At 57.1% G+C, this 21,665-nt stretch overlaps 6 protein-coding genes across 6 annotated transcripts; 4 read left to right on the forward strand and 2 right to left on the reverse strand.

Annotated features, from left to right (window-relative positions):
* Positions 1 to 277: 277 nt before the first annotated feature.
* On the forward strand, positions 278 to 3,052 carry CH63R_04671 (Eukaryotic aspartyl protease; the record flags this gene model as incomplete). The annotated part of the gene is made up of 4 exons (XM_018299646.1): positions 278 to 369; positions 431 to 558; positions 644 to 994; positions 1,044 to 3,052. The coding sequence occupies 4 exons, from the start codon at positions 278 to 280 to the stop codon at positions 3,050 to 3,052; spliced, it is 2,580 nt and encodes an 859-aa protein (XP_018160892.1).
* Positions 3,053 to 3,914: 862 nt separating this feature from the next.
* On the reverse strand, positions 3,915 to 6,736 carry CH63R_04672 (NADPH-dependent diflavin oxidoreductase 1; the record flags this gene model as incomplete). The annotated part of the gene is made up of 4 exons (XM_018299647.1): positions 3,915 to 5,649; positions 6,026 to 6,124; positions 6,223 to 6,398; positions 6,551 to 6,736. The coding sequence occupies 4 exons, from the start codon at positions 6,734 to 6,736 to the stop codon at positions 3,915 to 3,917; spliced, it is 2,196 nt and encodes a 731-aa protein (XP_018160893.1).
* A 3,605-nt stretch (positions 6,737 to 10,341) lies between these two features.
* On the forward strand, positions 10,342 to 11,951 carry CH63R_04673 (RNA recognition domain-containing protein; the record flags this gene model as incomplete). The annotated part of the gene is made up of 4 exons (XM_018299648.1): positions 10,342 to 10,556; positions 10,936 to 11,224; positions 11,278 to 11,508; positions 11,568 to 11,951. 4 exons carry the CDS (start codon positions 10,342 to 10,344, stop codon positions 11,949 to 11,951), a joined length of 1,119 nt encoding a protein of 372 aa, XP_018160894.1.
* Positions 11,952 to 13,119: 1,168 nt separating this feature from the next.
* CH63R_04674 (Zinc finger protein gcs1) lies at positions 13,120 to 15,963 on the forward strand (the record flags this gene model as incomplete). Its single annotated transcript, XM_018299649.1, has 7 exons — positions 13,120 to 13,167; positions 13,240 to 13,977; positions 14,060 to 14,370; positions 14,619 to 14,712; positions 14,866 to 15,021; positions 15,126 to 15,768; positions 15,881 to 15,963. 7 exons carry the CDS (start codon positions 13,120 to 13,122, stop codon positions 15,961 to 15,963), a joined length of 2,073 nt encoding a protein of 690 aa, XP_018160895.1.
* Positions 15,964 to 16,444: 481 nt separating this feature from the next.
* On the reverse strand, positions 16,445 to 17,468 carry CH63R_04675 (Carboxyphosphonoenolpyruvate; the record flags this gene model as incomplete). Its single annotated transcript, XM_018299650.1, has 2 exons — positions 16,445 to 17,209; positions 17,313 to 17,468. 2 exons carry the CDS (start codon positions 17,466 to 17,468, stop codon positions 16,445 to 16,447), a joined length of 921 nt encoding a protein of 306 aa, XP_018160896.1.
* A 1,907-nt stretch (positions 17,469 to 19,375) lies between these two features.
* CH63R_04676 (Major facilitator superfamily transporter) lies at positions 19,376 to 21,261 on the forward strand (the record flags this gene model as incomplete). Its single annotated transcript, XM_018299651.1, has 6 exons — positions 19,376 to 19,623; positions 19,717 to 19,800; positions 19,877 to 20,060; positions 20,133 to 20,306; positions 20,372 to 20,590; positions 20,665 to 21,261. 6 exons carry the CDS (start codon positions 19,376 to 19,378, stop codon positions 21,259 to 21,261), a joined length of 1,506 nt encoding a protein of 501 aa, XP_018160897.1.
* Positions 21,262 to 21,665: the final 404 nt, after the last annotated feature.

The following is a 21,665-nucleotide window of genomic DNA, read 5'->3' on the forward strand; positions in this document are numbered from 1 at the left end:
GCTCCTTCACGGCCTCACCCATCATATGTTGTTGGGCTTCATCCTCAAACTCTGGATATCGATTCCTTGGGGGGTAAAAAGGACATGATCCCAACGTATCCAACTCATATTGCCTAGACGGGCTTGACGATAGTTAACTCCGGTTGATGGAGACGCGCCTTCGCGCGGCCAGTCATCCCCCGCCGCCGGGGACGCCCATGCAAATCGCAAAGACGAACTGGTGACTCGGCGCACCTCGAAAGAACCACCAGTCGGGCTCCGCCTTATCATCGACGACATGCTATCAACTACTCTAGTCGCCTCAGTGTTTGCCGGCCTCGTCGGCGCGCAGAGCCGATCCGCCATGGCTCTCACTCCTTCCAGTGACTGGTATGTGCCGTCTCCCCGAGCTCCCGCTTGCGCTTCTTTTCAGGAACTAAACCGCCTCAAGGTACGGTGTCGATGGGAACTGGTCGACGATTGAACTCCAGGTCGGCACGCCTGGACAGTCTGTCAATGTCCTCGCGAGTACGTCTTTGTCTGAACTTTGGGTCATTGGGCCCGGTGGCTGCCTTGGAAGTAAGTTTGCTTTTACGAGCTTTTGGTGGCATTTACGTGCCGATCTGCGCCGCACCCAGAATGCTCTCGGCTAACACACAACAAGATGAATCTATCTGCAACGCCCGAGGCAACGTTTTCACGATTGCCCAGTCTAAATCCTGGAAGCCTCTGGGCGCATGGCAGCTTGGCCTTGATTACCTTGGCTATGGCGGAAATGGCGATTACGGCCTGGACAAGCTGTCATCCACATTGTTGACGGGCAGCACAATGCGTATGGACAACATGATCACCGCATCAATCAACAGTACCAATTTTTACCTGGGATACCTCGGGCTTGGCATCACCAAAGGAAGCTTTGGCAACTCGGTCGCCGATTCACCCCTCACACAAGCGGTCAAAAATTATGGTTGGATTCCCAGTTACAGCTACGGTTACACTGCTGGTGCATACTACAGTAAGTGCGAAGGTCGTTCTCATCCAGTATCCGATCTAACTACATACAGTGGGTGCTTCTGGTACGCCTTGTTCAGTGACACTAGGAGGTTACGATGCGAGCCGATTTGTGCCGCATAATGTCAACTTCACTCTGGACCCCAGCGATGGGCTTCCTAACGCTCTTGTTCGTGGCATCGAAGTGTCGGCCGGTCAAGACAAGGCGCTGCACGCTGGTTGGAACACCACCACGAGGATTTTGTCCAACATGTCAACCTCGTTCAGTGCCACGATCGATAGCTCAACACCCTATCTTTGGCTGCCGGACGCCGTTTGCAACCAGTTCGCAGAAGCCTTCAACCTGACGTACAATAGAACGTTCAACCTCTATACTGTCACCAACGAACAGTATGCCGACTTCAAGTCCGGCTTGTCATCTTACTCATTCACCTTCTCTTTTACCAGCCATGACAACAGCAACGATTCTGGTCATCCCCTCACAGTTCCCGGCGTTGTCAACATCACCATCACCGCGGCAGCCTTCGCCCAAGTCCTGCGGTACCCCTTCCAAGGCGAGACGATCGGATTGGGCGAACCACCTGTTCCCTACTTCCCACTACGAAGATCATCTAACTTGACGGACACGTTCATCATTGGGAGATCATTCCTCCAGGAAGCATACCTGATCACCAAGTATGACACTGGCGTCTTTTCTCTCCACCAAGCACTCTTCCCAGATGAGCCGCTGCAGTCTCTGAAGCTGAAGAACATTGCACAACCAAACGACAGCCCTTTAGCACGACCGCCTGCTCAGGTGAACTCGCAAGGTGGTCTCTCGGCGGCGGAGATGGGCGGTGTTGCGGCGGGGGTTGTCGCGGCATGCATGATCATATTCGCTTGCTGGTACTTTAACCACCGCCGAAAGAAGGTGAGGACCACAACCAGAGTATTGGAGGATGGAAAGGACGCCGCCTCGTCGACTACACCCGACCTACCAAGGAGCCCCGTGGCCAAGATGTTCACCAAAATACTGGGCAGAAAGAAGACCAAAAAAGCATCTGCAAACGAGGCCATGGGAAGCACTTTACAACCTGCAGAAATAGCGGCTGACGCTAACCAAGCCGTGTACGAACTGCCAGTGCCTGTAGCCCCAGTCGAGCTGAATGGCGACGACGGTAAGTCGGTTCTCGAGCACAACACAGTGTTGGGGACAGACGATACTCAAAACATCGACACATACGAACTGGCCAGGAGAAACGTGGAAATTCAGCTTCGAGGCCCTTTGCCGGCATACACCCCTCCTGAAAACCCCTCAGATTTCCCGCCCACAGAGAAAGCGATACGAGATATGAGTCCTGCAGTAACCTCTTCGCCTGGTGAAATTGGGCCCGTGCCGTCTTCGTTGCCGGCGTCTCCATCTTCCCCGTCGTCTCCCGTATCCTGCGACAAGTCGTCGTCAACCCATGGTTCATTACCGTCGCCAATGAGCTCCCGCGCAGGGGAATGGTCAAACCGCATGTCGGATCTCTCGTCCCCGTCGATGGAGGCCACGTCGTACCACTCGCATACTTTCACGGTCAGCAATGCCGGAAACACCGTTCCGCAGCCTACCCCTCCCGAGAGCGAGACCTTGACGTCGAGCTCGCCAAACTTCTCAAACACATCGCCGTCCATTCTTTATCCTGCCCTTCCCGCCTCTCCTCTTCCGACTCACCAAAGGACACTAATCGATTCTTCCAATGTGGTCTGCCTGGGCCCCTTGCCGGAGCACATCTCCATTCCAGGGCCCCGGACGATTCCCGCCCCACTGACGTACCGTCAAGGCAGCAGCAACATGGACGTCGTTGTTCCCCAGGTTCTGGACGCGAGTCGAGTTTCAACCGACACCCTGGGAAGCAACTGGACCGAGTTCGAAGAGGAGCTGATGGCGCAAGAGCTGACAGGGCAAGTGACTCTCCAAGAGAGCATCAGAAGTCGCGAAGAGGAGTCGGACTCCTTAAGAAGCCTGCATCGTCTCGACGGTTCTGAGTTCATTCACATTCCTCAGCCGGCGGAACGACGTTACAGCTGGGAGCGTTGACGATAGGCACGCCGCTTTCTCGAATCATTTGTTTGAACATTCATCGATACCACTTATAATGCTTGGCCGCGCAGAACAGCGGGCTGCCGCACCATTTTAACTTCCTTTGCCTTCCTTCCCTCTTTTTTCACACTTCTTTTCCTAGCAATCACGTACAGATCAAAAAGCGAAGGAGTTTGGAACAAATGTGCACCCCGACCATGGGATGGAGATATCAGCGAGCGGTGGGCGTACGGTGCATCGTTACAAAATGGGTCCTGGTCCGGTCCTCGGTTTCATTATCTTTTATCCAGGCGTGTCTTTTTAGTCTTTCCTTTTGTCGTCGGGGAACGGCGTCCTGAATACCAAAAATAGGCAGGATACAGGCAAAATTCGAGATGGGAGAATTGCGCCTCCTTTCGGCGGAAACCATTGGGAAATGCCCGAGAAGGCACTATATCAAGACACCAGCGGATGCAGGAAGTGGTAGCAGGTGTGTGCTTGGGCGAGGTTCCTCCAGTCATAACTCCAAACTGCTCCATAGAGAAGAGACATACACATTTGAGAACGGCGATGGAGCCCTATTCCGTCCGTACGTCGACATTGATTAACCTGCTCAGGGCTGGATCGCAGCGGCAACGCCCCTCTCTAAGGTCCAAATTCTTTCACGCCGTGTTTCTCTTTAGCGCCGTCCACAAAGTATTTTCTTTTCAACATGCATGTCTCAGCACGACCTCTTTTTCTATACTAGGGTCCGCCCACTCAAGACTTTTGTCTTCAAGGGCTGTCCAAATAGTCCGTCCACCAGCAGCGTGTATCCCCGATGATCCCCAATCATGCCGTCTGGTGTCAAGGCACCACCAAGCATATCCGTGCCTCCACTTCACCAGATCTCTTCCCACCACGTCAGCCCCGCAAAGGCAGCCTCCACCGCGGCGTCGTCCGGGTACTTGTCGGCGTCCCCGCGCAGACAGTCCTTGACGGCCTCCTTGACGGCGCGCGACATTTTCAGGCTGCCGCCGCAGACGACGAAAATGGCATCCGAGGCGGCCATGGCGCGGATTGTCGATGGGTGCTGCCGGATCACGTCCTGGACGTACTGCCGCGGGGCCGCGGGGTCGCGGGAGAAGGCCGTGTGGATGTCGAAATGGCCGCACGTTGCCGCCGAGTCCCGGGTTTCCGCAGTGGAGGCGACGGCGGCGTAGCGGGTCCCGAGGTCCTCCCACACGTCCCGGAAGTGAAAATCCGCGTCCCGGCTGCGGTTGCCGAAGAACACGGCCGTGTCGCCTACGCCAGATGACGAATGTGAGAGACGCTCCTCGACAAAGAGGCGAAGGGGCGCCACGCCTGTGCCGGTGGCGACGGCGCACAAGGGCCTACGAGCGTGAACCGGCCCGTGAAGCGAGGCGGAGCTGCGGTTGAGGGTCACGCGTAGGGGCGCGCCTAGGCGGGTGAGGGATTCGAGATAGCGCGAGCAGAGGCCCTGGCGGGTCTTGCGGAGGATCGTCTTGTATTTCACGAGGGCTACGAGGAGCGTCACGCTTTTTCTACCCGTCGGTGCTGCCGGTGTCGATACCGGTGCCGGTTGGGATGGATCAGGAGACGGGGGGGAGTCGGGGTAGGAGTGGTGAACGCTGGCGATGCTAAAATCCCGGCCACGCATAACGGGGAACATGTCGAGGACATGGGCGAGCGGTATGCGGACCGAGGTGAACTCCTCGAGGACCTCGAGGATGGTGCGGCGGGGCCGGGTGGTGTAGTCGTAGAACTCGTCCGTGTACTCGCGCATGGTGAACTCGAGGAGGCGCTCGCGGTGGTACTCGTCCGAGGAAAAGTACGACATGTCCTTGAGGAAGCTGCGGCGCGGGGTGCAGGTGATGTCGAGGTTGTGAGTGAGGAGGTCGCGAAGGGTCGTCGGGCGGCGGAGGTCGATGTAGAGGCCGCGGGGGAGAGCTGGCTGCCCCGACGACGACAACGACGACGGCGATAAGGAGAAGGAGGAGGAGGTCGAGAGGGTGGGGGTAAAGGATAGGGGCAAGTCTGCGATTGTGGACCAGTCCATCAGATCTATGAGCTTCTGGACGTCTTGAGGGAAGTTCTTGGGGTAGATTGTCAGAATGTCGAACGGGTTTATCGTGGGCGGTCCATTCCGGGTCGGATCGAGGGCGAGACGCACGAGGCGGACGTCCTGGAAGTGAGTTACGGGGGTCACCCGCTTATTGAGCTCGAGGGAGGCGTCTTGACCGCCGGGGATGGGGAGAAGGGTTGCCGGCGGCTGGTCATACTGGGGCTCGGCCCCGTTCGTTGTTGACGGGGAGCGCTCGGTTATGGCCATAGAACCTGTCTTCTGGGTCAAGTCCTCGACCGCGGTTGTGGCGCCGGTGTTTTCGTCGGATTGAGCTTCTTGGCCTGCGGGTTCGTCGGTGTGACCGTTCGCAAAGACTCTGGACCACTGGTCTTGACTCTGCGGTGCACCAGAACTGGATGCCAGTGCGACGGTGTATCTTGGAGGTAGGAGGGCGTCGTTTGGGATAGGGCTGAGTCCTTCGGGCAGTGGGTATAAGTCGAGCAGCCTGTTGCGCAGATCGGCTGCCCATGGCATGTATCTTTCGTCCACGCTGGAGGCTTGTCAGTAGCATTCGTGGAAACGTATATCGCGAAAAATGGCATGGGTTCGAGGAACGACGCTGGGCCAAGGAGCCATTTTCAACGACACATCGCCGACCAAGAGGCGACATCGTGGTACGCAAATCTCCACCACAAGGTGTGAAGGACACCGAAACATAGCGAAGAGGAGGAAGAGAAGTAGGAAGAGCAACAAGAAGATGTCAGGGACTGTTGGAGGTTTGATAAAACTGGCTTGGCCCTCCAACTGAGAGGATATCCAGAGGCTCCGGGCAATCGCAAGTCGCACCGCAGACAATAGGCAGGGTGCCGCATAAAAGCAATCAACGGGATGAGCAACGAACGAGATAGAACGCAAAAACGACTCACCCATCCGAGTCCTGCTCATCAGCTTCTCCTCGAGGATAAAACTCCACGGCCCCCAGCTGCTCCAGCCGCTTGTGCAGCTTCCTCGCAGCCCAGTTGAACCTATCACCGATGTCAGGGTCTGACGATGAAATTACGCAATGGCCTTGCTCCTCAATCACACAGTGACTGCACAGAGCCACATAGGGAGGACGACATACTTGATATACATGCTATCGCCGAGCCCAAACGTCGTGAACCGGACGGCGCCCAGACACCCCGAAGGCAGCTTCTTCCTCAACAGGCTCCTCCAGAAGGTGCCGGAGTTGCGGGGCATGTCGCCCTGGCCCGTTGTTGATATGACCAAGACGACGAGCGTGTATTGCAGGAGCGTGCTCTATGAGGGCGATTAAGTCAACGTTTTGTTAGGTCATTGAAGGGCATAAGGAGCGGCAGTGCCGCCTCGAGAGTTGCAAGCTCTCAAACCCCTCCGTGCCAGTTCGCCATAAGCCCGGTATCGAGGGGACGAGGGGGTCAAGGTAAGCTCACCAGCTGAGCGCCGTTCATCTCGTCGACCTTGGTTTTGAAGTGCAACCGCTGGGCGTCGCGGCCGATCTCCTCGGCAATGTCCTGGCTGTTGCCGGTCTCCGAGCCGTAGAGGATCAGCATGGACCGGCCGGGCAGGTCGGCTACCCGCGCCGGCTCGGGGCCTGTCGTTGGGGCTGTCATTTCCATTCTTTTCTTTTATCCAAGTCTTCAGCGAGAGTTCGGTGTTTGGTTTGAAAGGCCAGGCTGTCCTTGTTTGACCGTTGGCCTTGGGAATTGGTTTGGATGTCGCCGGCCGAGTCGTGAGTGACTCGTATCAAAATGCGGCTCTGGGGTGTTGGCGGGGAGGTGCAGCTTCTCGCAGACGGGGTTTTCTTTGCTTCCCAAGCGGCATCGGAGCCACAGAAATCATTCAGCGAAAAGGCATACGTCCTTAACGGAGTCACGTGGTATCGCCTGTTGTTAAGCGCAGTTTATACATCGAGCTGAAGAAGAGACAAGAACAAGCAAAACTACAAATTAAACGTCGCGATATGACTCTACAAGTGAATCTCGAGGCTTCACCGGATACATCCTCTTATTGGGGGACATGTGATTTGCGGTGCGAACAGCCAGTGTGTGACAATCAGCCACAGGCATGGATTGGATGGATCACTCACTCCCAAGATCCAGAAATGCTCATAGCGCGTGTGGCGCACAATCGCATCGAAGACGCACTGGGCCAACTGCCGGACTCGCTGACCACCCAATCTTGTCGGGATTAGGGTGGCCTTGGGAACATGGGAGCCACCAAAAAGACGCGGCGCGTGCTGGGCCTTGCATGTGAGGTAAAAAAAGGCTGGGCGGATACGGGTGGCGGGTGCTGGTGTCACCTCGATGCAGGGCCAGTGATAGCGCCCCGTTCTGAAGAAGCTCCTGTGGGGAAGGTTGAGGCTCCTTGAGTCCTTAGTGCGGAAGGACGGGCTTTGCGACTCAGGTTGTCGCCTGAATCGAAGTGGGAGGGAGGGTGCTGACATCTCTGCGACTGTTCTGTTGATTGGTGCCCGTGGGCACGCAAGGTTCCCAGCTGCTCCGGGTATATTCCTACGATGATCAAGCAGCATTCATCAGTTTGCTTGCAGCCATAGTATCGGGAGATTAACAGTGGAGCAATGGCCACGATAACTCTTCCCTTGTTTATTGGTGTTGTTGAACGTTCAGATAGAGTCGAATCTGATAGGGAGTTTGGATACTGAGACACCCAGTTGGCCACAGCATGCATGGGTGATGGAAGCTGGGAGAAGGGGGAAATTTCTGCCCTCGTCCCTTCTTTCGGCAGCATCCCCCTCCCCTGCATGGGACCGTTGCGACCCCCGGGAAGCTCTAGCGTGGCCTGCTAGGGGGACCCTCTCCGAAGGCTTCATGCGCTCCGCGAAATCTAGTGGGCCGTGGGAAATTGTATCATTCTGATCCAATTTCGGACGCCAAAGCAGCTTTCCGCGGTCCCGTTATCCTATAGCCTGGATACGGGAGGGCGGCGTCGACGGGGGACGGGGAACGAGCCCCGAATAGGCACCCTTGTTGACGACCGACCGGCCCAGCCGCCGAGTCTTACTGTAGTTGAATGAACGCGCTTTAGTCTTGTTGCTGTATAGAACAATCAGCGTGAACAGCGAGCTACTGCAGGGAGCAAGCAGCCCAAGAAACCAGGACTGCATTGGCGCCTGTTGGAGCTGATGAAGCAAGGCGAAGGTGAGGTAGGTAGGATGAGACTTAACTCAATCGGCGGACGTCGGACGGCAGCTGTCGAGCTTGGTGGACCCTGGAATTTAAATCTCCGGCGCATGTTTCTCGCAACTATCGGCGGGGGAGCGACGGCGAGCCATCGTAACGTTAGACGGAGCCAATGGACAGGAGGCAGTAACTCGTGTTTCCTCCACACGTTGTGGTCATATCGCGGAAGACCTGGGCAATCCTGAGTTGGTCCCTGGATGAAGCAGTTGGGAAAAGGTCAACCTGAAAGATTGGCCGACGGGAAATCGAGAGGCCGCTTCCGGAATGAGGTTTCTTGGCCATGTACGGGGAGTGACAACCCTGAAAAAAAGAAGTAGCAGCCCAAGTCGAGTCACGCAAATAACGTTCGAGGAAGGCATCGCTGCATGCCTCGGCACATCCGCTCACGGGCAGATTGGTGCAACTCTTGCCGGTGTCGAGTTGCAAAACATCCGATCGGGATTTGTATGCGGACAAGCCGTGTCGGAAAGGCACTTGATCAGGCTGGTGTTGTCGAATGCCATAAAAAGGATTGTGGGCTATTAAAATGCACGCAACGGCGGCAATCCTCTGCTTGCCTCCTTTAGTCCCAAGGCAAGTGGTGCGGTGCTGCCGAGCTTTCTGTCGCATTTCGGCTCGCAATGGCTCCACGAACACACGTAAATCGGCAGGTGGACACTGGAGCAGGCCAGGCTTGGCCGGGATCCCATCGCAACCAATTTGCGGGGGAAGAGTCATACCGTTCATTCGTTCTACTGATAGGCTGAGCGGTGCCATTGTCGCCGCCCAGACACACCATACAGGCTTCTTCTCTCGTAAGTTGCATGCCACAGAAAGTTGTGTCAACCGATGACGATCGCATGTGTTTGTTGTTGATCTCGTAGCCATGTGACGGTCGGAGAGGGCCCAGGACTTCGGAGGAGGAGAAGAAGAAGAAGAAGAAAAAGAAAAAGAAAAAGAAGCATCGACGAAGCTACTACCACTGTCCGAAGTACCGTGTTCTCTTGCAGGGGTTTTCGTCTATCCCATCACGATGCCCGTGCTCCGTTCTGTGGCTTGCTCTAACATGTACCTTCCATGTCTAACACTATCGCATGGGTCCACCTTTCCGCCGTCCTTGCCCCGGAATACCTGACACGTACGGCACGCACCGTGGCACCTTCTCCCACTCTACTGTTGGCATGGCCGTGACCGCCTTTCGTGCCCCCCTCCTGCCTGCCTCGAAAGGTACAGTTAGCGAATGCATGGCATGAGGCAATGGTAACCATCGACCATTGCAATAGAAAGACGGAGCGTATGCAGTCGAGTACCGACATCAGCGAATAGAGAAATTGGAAAGAAGAAGAAAACCCTCCGATGCCAGGCCGAGACACCTCCAGTCTACATAGCGTCATTGTGTTGACAAATATATGGTAATCACGACAGATCAACAGGGCCATTTCGTCATCCGGCGAGCACACGCTCTCAACGTTACCTGTGCTGGCTGGCCGTCATTTCCATTCGCGCCTACCCCCTTCTTCTCGTTCCCACCCAAAGCCCCAGCCCCTGTGCGGTTGCTGCAGACACATTAGGAAAGTACCCATCCGGACCCTCGTCGTTCTGCACCGCCACAGCTGCCAGGTCCCCAGAACGTGGGCCGCACCTGCTGCTCGGTGGGTTTGCGCCTCGCTTACCCTCGTCCGTTGGTCCCCCTGCTCACCAAGAGAAAAAAATATTTGTATTTCAGGTCGCGCGGCTCGAGCCATCCCTTTCCTCTCTCCTTTCCCTCCACATCACAACTTCAAGATCCTGTGTCACCGCGCAACGCAACGTCGTCTGTCTACTTTTTTCAAGCTTTCTAGGGCACCAAGCTACCCTGAGAAAATTCCCCCTCATTGTTTCAGAGTTCAACTTCACCGAACTTCCATTCTACCCCAATCCGAATCTTCGTTCCTGTCACCGGGTCCAAGTTCGCACGTCATCTGTTATCACGCACTTCCAACCGGAACGCAGTCAAACCCACCTAAGCCTCCATCTCTATCCACCAGACCACCACCGCCAAAATGTCTGCTGTCGTCGAGAAGGTTTCCGAAGCCGTCAATGACGTTACCAATGCTCTGAGCAATGCCACTATCTCCGACAAGGCCGCCGATAAGCCCGCCGCCAACAACGATGCCGTCCTCGCCAGTGCTGCTGAGGGCCGTCGTCTCTACATCGGCAACCTGGCCTACGCGACAACGGAGGGGGAGTTGAAGGAGTTCTTCAAGGGTTACCTTGTGTAAGTCTATACGCCTCTCTCAATCATCTCTCAAAATATCCCGTTCTTTGGCCCTGCGACCCCCCCTGTAGCTTCCACCGGAAGCTCGCTCTGGGTCCTGTATATTTCCTCAAGCGTCTTTGTTTCCCCACATGGTGGTATTGAGCACAGCCTGTGGCATCATGTCATTGCTTGCTTGCTTGCCGCGTCTCTTTCGGGCTGTACTACATCGCCGTCAGGCTCAGCATGGCGTCGTCGGTCGCTGCACCCGTTGTCTAGATCGCCTCATTCGACCGTTGCGATATTGCAGCGTGGCCTCTCCTCTCCTTCATGAGCCCCGCAAATTCCCACCCACTTGCGTCACGCATGCCAACTCATACTGACCCGCCTTTTCCCACAGCGAGTCCGTCTCCATTCCCAAGAACCCTCGCACCGACCGCCCGGTTGGTTACGCCTTCGTCGACCTCTCGACTCCTTCTGAGGCCGAGCGCGCCATTTCTGAGCTTTCCGGCAAGGAGATTCTCGAGCGTAAGGTCTCGGTTCAACTTGCCCGCAAGCCTGAGCCCGCCGGAGAGAAGGCCGAGGGTGCTAACGGCGAGGGTGCTGGCGAGGGCAACCGCCGCCGCGCCTCCGGTCGTGGCCGCGGACGTGGCCGTGGCCGTGGTGGACGTGGTGCCCGTGGTGGCCGCGTGAGTCACCCCCCCCCATTTCAGTTGCTGGACCATTGCTGACACCTCATAAGGAGGATGGCGCCCCTGTCGAGGGTGCTGCCACCGAGGTCCCTGCCGGTGCTCCTGCTACCTCTGAGGTTCTTCCTCTGACCGATACCACCAACAAGGACGCTAAGAGTGATGCCGATAAGCAGGCCCGTGCTCCCCGTGAGCGCCGCGAGCGTGGCCCTCCTGCCGACGGTATCGCCTCCAAGACCAAGGTCATGGTCGCTAACCTGCCCTACGACCTGACCGAGGAGAAGGTCAGTTTCATCGCCGCCTTGTGCCTCCTTGATGGTTCTCTACTGACACATTCAAATAGCTCAAGGAGCTATTCGCCGCTTACGAGCCTTCGTCGGCCAAGATCGCTCTGCGCCCTATTCCCCGCTTCATGATCAAGAAGCTCCAGGCTCGTGGTGAGCCTCGCAAGGGCCGTGGCTTCGGCTTCGTCACCCTTGCCTCCGAAGAGCTCCAGCAGAAGGCTGTTTCCGAGATGAACGGCAAGGAGATTGAGGGCCGTGAGATCGCTGTCAAAGTCGCTATTGACAGCCCTGACAAGACCGATGAGGAGGCCAACGCCCCCAAGGAGGAGACCAAGGAGGAGGTCAAGGCCAACGGCACGGGCGCTCCCGAGGCTGCAGCTGCTCCCGCCGCTGCCCCTGCGGCTTCCACCACCGCCGCTCCCGCTGCTGCTCCCGCCTCTTAAACGTAGGCGACCAGCCTACAGCCCCGGCAATGCGTCTCTGAGCAAATACTTGGAGATGCTGCCTTTACGAGCTTTATGATGCGGTACCCATTACGACGATTTCGAATTTTTTTGGAAGTGCCCCGAGACAGGTGGCCAACTACATTTACGTCTGCCTCTGACCAGACTCGTTCTCGGTAGATAGGGCAAACAAGATGTTCAGGGCTCCCATGATCCCTAGACTAATTCTCATGATCTTACTGGCCACCTCTATGTATTTGTTACCTAACCTCCATTTTCTCCGTCACCCATTGCTGGGTTGTACAATAGCTTTAGCTGGAGGCGGTTTGGAAGGACGAGGAAAAGTTTGGCGCAAAACAAAGAAAATCGGGTAGCTTTTTGCAGTTAAGAATGAAAGGCGGTGCAACAGCAAAAACAAACCCAGGAGCTTAGTCGGGTCGACTGTCTCATATGCAAACAGTGATTTAAGGTTACGTGATGGTTCCGGCGTGCAGCAACCATCTGAACTGATCTGAACTGATTGCCAGACAGACTGAGCGCTGCTGTGCACATGGAAGATAGCCATGCAAACAAAGACGACAAGGAAACGAATGATCTGGCTTGGTCTGCTGTTCAACGGGGGGAGGAACATGAGGTTGACTTCAGTGGTGCATTGCTGTGGTTGGAGGATGGCTATTGGTCCAAAGCACCGGAGCCCCCCAAAAGCCAAGTGTCCCAGAACCACAGTCTGGACCTTTTTTGTTAGGTCCCCATGAAATGTTGTTGTCCCCTGTCTTTGCGACATGCCTTAGGAAGTTGCCATTGCATGTATGTATTGCATTGGATTGCCTTGACTCACAGCTCTAGTATTTATGATTTCGTCTCAAGAATTCCTTCACTGAGTTGCACAAGTTGGAGTGTAGCAGCCTTGGAGAAGAGACTGATCAGTTATAGGCTTGCGTGTCCTCATCGCCGGCCCTTATACATTTGATTTGCTTGGGCCCAGCCAGCGCAGGCGCCCAGACTTCCATACCCTGGTCTGGAGCCCGCAAACCCCTTATCGACATCAGGAAAGCCCCTCCACAGTTTCTTGCTGCGACAACCTCACAACATATCCGTGTTCGAATAGCCCGACTCGCCCGGCCGTCAGATACCCTTCGCTCATAACCCCTACTGAATACTTCCCACGATGGCTTCCAAGGCCATGTGGGAGGTTGACCCCGAGACGCGCGCCAAGGTGAGTTTTTCTGGACGTCATACGGCTCATTGCGACCGCGCGGTCCTCCGCTAACCCCCCTTCGCCTCCCAGCTGGCCGCGATCCAAAAGGAGGCCAAAAACAACGTCTGCTGCGACTGCAACGCCCCATCACCGCAGTGGGCTTCTCCCAAGTTTGGCATCTTCATCTGCCTGTCATGCGCCGGCGTCCACCGCGGCCTCGGTGTGCACATCTCCTTCGTACGAAGCATCTCGATGGACGCCTTCAAGCAGGTCGAGATTGAGCGGATGCGCCTCGGCGGCAACGAAAACTGGCGAAACTTCTTCGACCAGCACGAAGACACAAAGATGCGGGGCATTTCGTGGGACGATGCGACGATCGCGGAGCGATACAGCGGCGAGGTGGGCGAGGAGTGGAAGGATAGGCTCTCGGCCAAGGTCGAGGGCAAGGAGTACGTTCCGGGCGAGAAGAAGCCTATGCCGGCAGCGGCCCCGAAGCCTGTCAGCCGGACGGCCACGCCGCTGGGCAGCACAAACAGCCGCTCGGCCAGCCCTGGGCGCAAGGTCAAGGTGGACGACAAGTACTTCTCCAAGCTCGGAGCAGAGAACGCCTCCCGACCCGATGACCTGCCGCCCAGCCAGGGAGGCAAGTACGCGGGCTTCGGAAGCAGCCCCATGCCCGAGAAAAAGGACGGTGGTATCCCGACGGTCGACGATCTACAGAAGGACCCGGTGGCCGCTCTGACCAAAGGCTTCGGCTGGTTCACGAGCACGGTTTCCAAGACGGCCAAGACGGTCAACGACGGCTACATCCAGCCCACAGCGAAACAGGTGGGTGACCCTTCTACACTATCTCCGCCCGCACCGGCTCGGACGAGGAACTCGGGACTAATCAGACGCCCTCCTTGAACAGCTGGCCGAGTCGGACTTTGCGAAGCAAGCGCAGCGCGTCGCTCAGCAGAGCGCCCGTAACGCCCAGGAGGGCTTCAATCGGTTTGTCGAGGGCGGGCCCAACAACGGCGGGGCCGGCCACGGCGGCGCGTCAAGACAGGCACCGCTGGACGAGAGCAAGAAGGACTTTTGGGACAGCTTTAGCAGCCTGGCGGACCAGAGACAGGGCAACAGCAGCAGCTCGATCGGGACCGCTGCTATGGGCAAGGGTGGCAAGACAGGCGGCGCTGCGGCGCCTGCGGCGAAGAAGGACAACGAGGGATGGGATGACTGGTGAGCGTAAAGGGGCGGACGTTGCTTGTTGGTGAACCAGGGGAAGACAGGGCATTTGGGGGTGAGGGTGTTTGAGTTGAGCGTTAGTCGTGCTTTTGGCTGGCCTGCATGTCACATACATAGAATATCAATTTGAGCTGCATTATCACTTGTTGGAAAGAGGACAATGGGTTTCTATATGTGACATGACGACCATCGGGTGTTTTGGCAGTGACTGGAACACCATCCCAATACAGAAAACTGCCTAGGCGACGAAAGAAGCACCGATTTGGTGTTTTATGGAAAGCCGAAATGCTCGTAGACGCCGTCGGCACCGCCCACAAGCACCGGGAATACGTGCGCGTAAGTCGGCGTCTCTGTCCTGAATGACCGAAAAGGGTTTGAGGTGGGGCCATGGCCCGAGGTTAGCCGGTATCGCTAAGTGCCCGCTAGTGAGTGTACAGTGTACGGAGGTCTCATCCCCCCCGGTGACGACACGGACCTGACTTTGTGAAGACCTCGAGCTTGCTCCCACCTTCCAATTTCCAGTCCCCCAATCCCCAAAGGAATCACTCGCCCACACATCAACACCGGACCGGGTCATTGAAGCAGCAGCTCACCATGTCCGCCCTCAGAATCCTCGTGCCCGTAAAGCGGGTCATTGACTATGCCGTACGTCGTGCCAGTGCAATGCCAGACCTTTGCGCACCTTCCCTCGGAAAAAGTATTGGCTTGTGATGGGCGTAGCTGACGGGAAGCCCGAACCCCAATGACAGGTCAAGCCCCGCGTCAACAAGGCCCAGACGGGCGTCGAGACGGCCGGTGTCAAACACTCGATGAACCCCTTCGACGAGCTCTCGGTTGAGGAGTCGGTCCGCATCCGCGAGAAGAAGCGCGCGCCCGGCGGCGTCGAGGACATCACCGTCATCTCGGCGGGCCCCCCCAAGGCCGTCGATGTGCTGCGGACAGCCATGGCCATGGGCGCCGACCGCGCGATCCACGTCGAGACCAAGGAGGGCGATGACCTCGAGCCGCTGAGCGTCGCGAAGCTGCTGCGCAAGGCCGCCGAGGAGCACAAGAGCAACCTCGTCATCCTCGGCAAGCAGAGCATCGACGACGACGCGAACCAGACGGGCCAGATGCTGGCCGGCCTTCTCGGGTGGTCGCAGGCGACTTCGGCGAGCATCGTCGAGTTTGGCGAGGGGGACAGCGTCAGCGTCACACGCGAGGTCGACGGCGGTGTCGAGACAGTCAAGGGCAAGCTGCCGATGGTCATCACGACGGATCTTAGGCTCAACGAGCCGCGGTATGCGAGCTTGCCGAATATCATGAAGGCCAAGAAGAAGCCGCTCGAGAAGAAAAAGCTGGCCGACTACGGCATCGGAGTCGAGAAGCGGTTGAAGGTGCTCAAGGTTACTGGTGAGTCGTCGCGCACGGCCAATCCCACATCACACTCCTCATTAGGGGTCTGCGTTGGGGCGAGGGATTGGATCGGACTGGCCGAAGAACGGTTGCTGACGCTTTTCTACAGAGCCTCCTGTGCGCCAGGGCGGCGGCAAGGTCGAGGACGTCAACGGGCTCGTTGCGAAGCTCAAGGAGCTCGGTGCCTTGTAAGCGGCGTTTGGTGGCCTGTATCAGTACGAAAAGACTTTTTTTTTTTTTTTGGCAATAGACCTGATTCCGATGCAACCTTTCCCGGCCACAAGGTCGTTGACAATGTGTTGCGTTGTTGCATCGCCGCTCACCACACAGTGTAGTCCGAGTATCGTCTAAGCTTGTCCACTTTGCCTGCTGGTCGGCTTCAGTGACGAGAGACTTGCTAACCGCATCACTTGACCGGATCCAGCGAGCGATTTGGTGGCGGTGGTGTAACTGATGGATAAAATTCACCAATGTTCCTGGCTTGTCCTTGCTTCGAGAAGTTTGTCCGTCAGTCCGTCTTCAAACCCCCCATTTGCCCCGGACGAATAAGGCCAATGTCACGAAAGTCATAACATCCATCGGCGGTACGTTTTAACGGCAATCCATTCATTTGCCTAATTGTTTTCCACAGCGCCGGGGAATCGTAACCGGGCCTGGGCACAGCACATCAACTTTACACCTGACTATACGAGCTTCCGCCTGCCGCTGCATCAAAGTCCATGGCCTCCTGCAAGCCGACGATACTGAACAGTTTCCTTGGCGAGAAGTCGGATTTCGTCCCGACCTCGCCGGTTTCCTTAAGTTTGACCAGCGACTCGCGGATAGCCCCGTACGCCGGCGCGATGGCCGCGAACGGCACGATCATCATGCGGTACCCCAACGCCTTGGCCTCGGCTGCAGTCCATGAAGGCGTGGCGCCGTGCTCAACCATATTCAGCAATACGGGTGTCGGCTTCAGCGCCTCGCAAGCCCTCCGTGCCTCCTCAGCAGACGTCACGCCCTCGAGGAACGCGACATCCGCGCCGGCGGCGACAGCGGCTTTCAAGCGGCGCATGGCCTCGTCAAAGCCGTGAGTCTGGATGGCGTCGGACCGCGCGATGACGACAATGTCGGAGCCGATCTTCTGGCGGGCGAGGGTCGCGGCGCGGATGCGCGAGACAAAGGTGTCGACGTCGACGACCTGCTTGCCCGTGAGGTGGCCGCAGCGCTTCGTCTGGACCTGGTCCTCGATGTGCAGGCCCGCGACGCCGCTGCGGGCGTACTGCGTCACGGTGCGGGCGACCATGTTGGGGCCGCCGTAGCCCGTGTCGGCGTCGGCGACCAAGGGGACGGACGGGTCGAGGTTGGCGAGCATCTCGGCGTGGGAACGCATGTCGTCCAGGGTCGCGAAGCCGAGGTCCGGGAGGCCCAGCTTGGAGGCGGAAGTTCCTGCGCCGGTCTGAGTGTGTGTGTGTGTTTAGGTGTTAGTTTAGTGAGGACGTTGGGGGTCGAGCGGGATGTGGTGGAAGTTGAGTGGATGAGGGTGGCCGTAAGGACCGTACCATGTAAAGGCCGTCAAAGCCGACGTCAAGGGCGATTCTGGCGCTGAAGCCATCGTAGACGCCCGGCAGGAGGATGAGGTCGTCAGTCTCCTCCAGGCGCCGCCTCAGCTTCGTCGCGGCCGGGACAGGGGTTGAGGTGTTGCCGCTTGACGACATTGCCCGATATTGGACCTTGTGAGGTAACGAACGGGGAGCGAGGTGTCGGGTTTACGACACCAAATAAGCTTTCTTCTTGGCTTGTTCAAGGGCACAACTGATGATCTCGACTATTGACCAAGGACAGGTTTCGACTGGTCTCGTGGTTCTGTGTTGTTGTTGTTTTTTTGTGAAAAGCTTGAATGAGTCCTGGAAAAGACCCCAAGGCTCACCACTACCACTACCACACCCTCCACATCCACCCTCCATCCGAGAAAGCCGCCAAGACCCGGTATTGTTTAAGTGTATCCGTCGTCATTGCCCTCGCATGACGCAAGTGCTGTGTACTCCCACCTCCACACGTTGTGGACGCTCTCTCGGCCCCGCTCCCACTTCTTCCTTTCTTCTTTTTCCTCTTGCGGGAATCCCATGGTAATTGATTAATTGGGGCTCCAACTCCCCCTTCCGGCCATTTCGGAAACGGCACGGCAAAGCCGGTCGGTACCGGGATAGTCTATTACCACGACCAATCACTCACAGCGAGCCTCACGACCACTGGGAGGGTACCCCAAAGGAGGGCCCTCGCGCAGCGGAAGATGGATTACAAACCATGGGTCATGGAGGCAGTGGAGAGGTAGTGGGAATGCGTCATGATTCCCTAGATTCCGCGGTGGCGTTTGCTCGATGTGCCCAGGACGGTAATATTGAACTCGTTTCCCTGGCCGGAATACGGGTGCTTGGGTTGACGACCTCCGAGTCAGCTACCGTCGGCATGAGGGAACGCTACGTCCTTGCAGTGTTGACTGGGGAGGAAGCACCCATCGAGTGTTTGGCTGCCGTGCTCTGCGAGTTGATGAGAACCCGGAGCGGCGAGTGGACTGCATCGTGGCTCGCAGCCACGTCAAACTTACTACTAGTACATGTGCGTTGTTCGGGACTGATGGTCAGTCTCTCCGAGCTTCGCCAAAAGCGAGATCTGGGCATCTGCAGTCCGAGAAAGCTTCGCTCAGGGATGGCATTCTCAGTCACATGTAGTGGCAAGAATCTCACCGTAGGGAGGTCGCGTCGACTTCTCGAGCCTCTCTCCACGGCCAGCGCTGCTGGCCTGTTCGCCAAGTTTTCGACTGCCGTCTCTCGTCATCCGTGGGACAGGTGGGTGGGAGAAACGACGGTGGCATCGGTCCCAAAGACACCCGCGACGCCTTCGGGGGTGAGGATCGTCCGAGTGTCGAGACCATCCGATGATGGCCTGCACTTTTATCTGGAAAGTTTGGCGCAGTCAGGACTCGGGGCTCGGGCTGATCGGCCTCGAGCCTGTGCTTCCCATTGATTTGCTTGTTTGTCTTGCCCATGATGCTGCATGCTTACCCCTCGTATCAGCAGCCGCAACCGTCTTAGAGTTTGAGTTTTGATGCACACAGGAGCGAATTTTGGAGCGAATATTGGAAACAATAGGCTTTCGAGCCTGGAACGCCAATAAGAGCCCAGTATGATGGAGCCCAGTATGATGAAGACACTCTTTCGATGTCGAGGTCCGAGTATGACCGTCTGGCTCATTCGAGCTCGTAATCGGTATCCTTTTGTGTTCCCCCCCCCTCTCGGCTTGGGCTGATCTTGATTTGCTTGTTTAGACATTTGTCCCATGTACTTGGTGCTTGAGGCAGGGGAGGGAGGGGGGTAAAAGATTGAGGAAAGATATAACACTTGGCCTGACGCATGGCATTCTTGACTCTTGTGGAGGGTTTTCCTCCTCTCACCTAGCCACACAGAGTCAATGGCCGAGTCGCTTCGGAATAGAAATACCCGGACATTCATTTTATACCTTGATCGTCCCCTCTCCCTTTCTCCTTTCCTTCGTGTCGAGGACGTTGCATTCTCTCGCGCGAAACAGGCAAGCCGTCCCCATTATCACCATCATCATCATCATCATGGGCAGAAACGCCGCCGTATCGGGCAAGGACGCCTCTGTTGAAGTGGCCGAAAAGGGCTCCGCCGAGCCGCCCTCGCCCTCGTCGTCGTCGCCGTCGCCGAGACTAAACACCCCCGACGAGGTGGCCATGGCACATCCGGAGTGGCAAGCGGCCGAGAAGCTGCTGGTCAGGAAGCTGGACATGACACTGATGCCGGTCATCTGGACACTGTACATGTTTAACTACCTCGATAGGAACAACCTCGCGTACGTTGGAAGCTCTTGGGCCGTGGAGTTGTGTTGTGTTTGTGTGTTGAGAGTTGAAAGAATGCCAACGGCTGACGTGTGGATGACGAACAGGCAGGCCAAACTGAACAATTTCGAAAAGGACCTCGGGCTCGTGGGGAACCAGTTCAACACGGCGGTTTCAATATTCAACGCCGGGTAGGAGGACCAAACGTCCCCCCCTTTCCGCTCTCGTCTGGTCAGGGGCTGTTTGTCGCTAATTCCCCGGATGCAGGTACATGATCGCCCAGCTGCCGTCCAACATGCTCATCACCCGCGTCCGGCCGAGCATCTACATCCCGTGCTGCGTCCTCGCCTGGTCGTGCGTGTCGGCGGCGACAGCGGCAGCAGAAAGCTTTGGCAGCCTCATAGCCATCCGAATCGTGCTGGGCATTGTCGAGGCCCCTTTCTTCCCGGGTGTACGTCGCTCATCTTCCTTTACCCCCTCGACCTCTGATCACATCCGCCAACGTCTAACATATCCTCGACAGGTCTTTTATATCCTCTCCTGCTGGTACACCCAAAAGGAGCTCGCCTTCCGCACGGCGATCCTGTACTCGGGCATGCTCGTGGCGACGGCCTTCTCAGGGCTCATCGCGGCCGCCGTCTTCTCGCACCTCGATGGCGCCCGCGGGCTGGCTGGGTGGCAATGGCTATTCATCATTGTTCGATTCTCCCCCTTCTCCCATCCCACGGAAATTCCGGAAATTCGCTGACGTCTCGACGACAGGAAGGCGTGGGGAGCTTCGTGTCGGCCTTTGCGGCGTTTGCACTCCTGCCGGACTACGTCGGGTCCAAGACGGGCGTGTGCTCGTGGCTCATGTCGGACAAGGAGCTACGGGTCGCCGCCCAGCGTATGGAGGCTGACAGGGTGTCAGTGCCGCAGCAGACGACGACGGTGTGGAACGGGCTGAGGCTTGCGGTGAGGGATGTGCGGACGTGGCTATTTGTGAGTTGTCCCCCACCTCCTTGAAAGTGTTATGGTGTGGAGGTGAGTCCAGAGGCTGACGAAGATGAGCACAGGTTTGCATGCAAGCCTTCTATCTCTCCTCCCACGGCCTCAACAGTTTCTTCCCAACCATCGTGCACGGCTTCCAGCTTGGCTCCAACACCATCACGCTCGTCCTCACGGCCCCGCCCTACATCGTCGCCACCGCCATCGCCCTCTGCGTCGCCGTCTCCTCGGACCGCCGCTCCGACCGCGGCCTGCACATAGTCGGTCCCGTCTTCGTTGCCATGCTGGGCTTCGTCATCTCAGCCGCGACAACGAACCGGCCAGCGCGGTACTTTGCCAGCTTCCTGTATCTTCCCGGCGCCTTCGCGTCGACGGGGCTGATCTTTAGCTGGTCCGCGAGCGTGATGAGCGAGACGCCGGAAAAGAGGGCGGCGGCAACGGCCATCGTCTGTCTGCTGGCGCAGTTCGGCAACATTTGGAGCCCGTACTTTTTCAGGCCGGAGGACAGTCCGAGGTATCTGCTTGCGTTTCTGCTAATGATGGTGTTCTCGGTGCTGTGCATCGGCACCGTGCTCTTGATGAGGCGAGTGCTGGGCAGGGCGAACCAGCGGATGCTTGCCGAGGCGGAAGAGACGGGCAGACGGGTCCGGCTGTATGTCCTTTGAGAGGTTGGATGGATGGATGGATAAATGGACGGGAGGAAGTGGTTGTGACATTGAGCAAAGACATCTTGACGGATGTTTTAGGACGTAATGTGAGGCTGTTTAGCTATGGCGATGGAAATGACGCGGGATCGAAAAGAAGCCCAAGGCAAAACTATATGTTCATTCCCTGTTGAACCGAATGGACACGACTCTGTGCACACGTTTGCATGTAGCTTTTGATAGACTCTCCGTCGACGACTCTGGTCCACGTTGGTGATCTGGGCCTGACTGTAGCACATAAAGACATGGATTCTGAGTCGACATAGCTCAAGACGAGGTGTGGCGGACTTTATTATGACAATTGCCAGGCCTCGATGGTTAGGCCCCAGTTCTAATACCCACATCCACGGACAGAAAGACTTTCA

Source organism: Colletotrichum higginsianum, chromosome 3 (genome assembly GCF_001672515.1).
Source record: "Colletotrichum higginsianum IMI 349063 chromosome 3, whole genome shotgun sequence".
In the NCBI taxonomy this organism is placed as follows: domain Eukaryota; kingdom Fungi; phylum Ascomycota; class Sordariomycetes; order Glomerellales; family Glomerellaceae; genus Colletotrichum; species Colletotrichum higginsianum.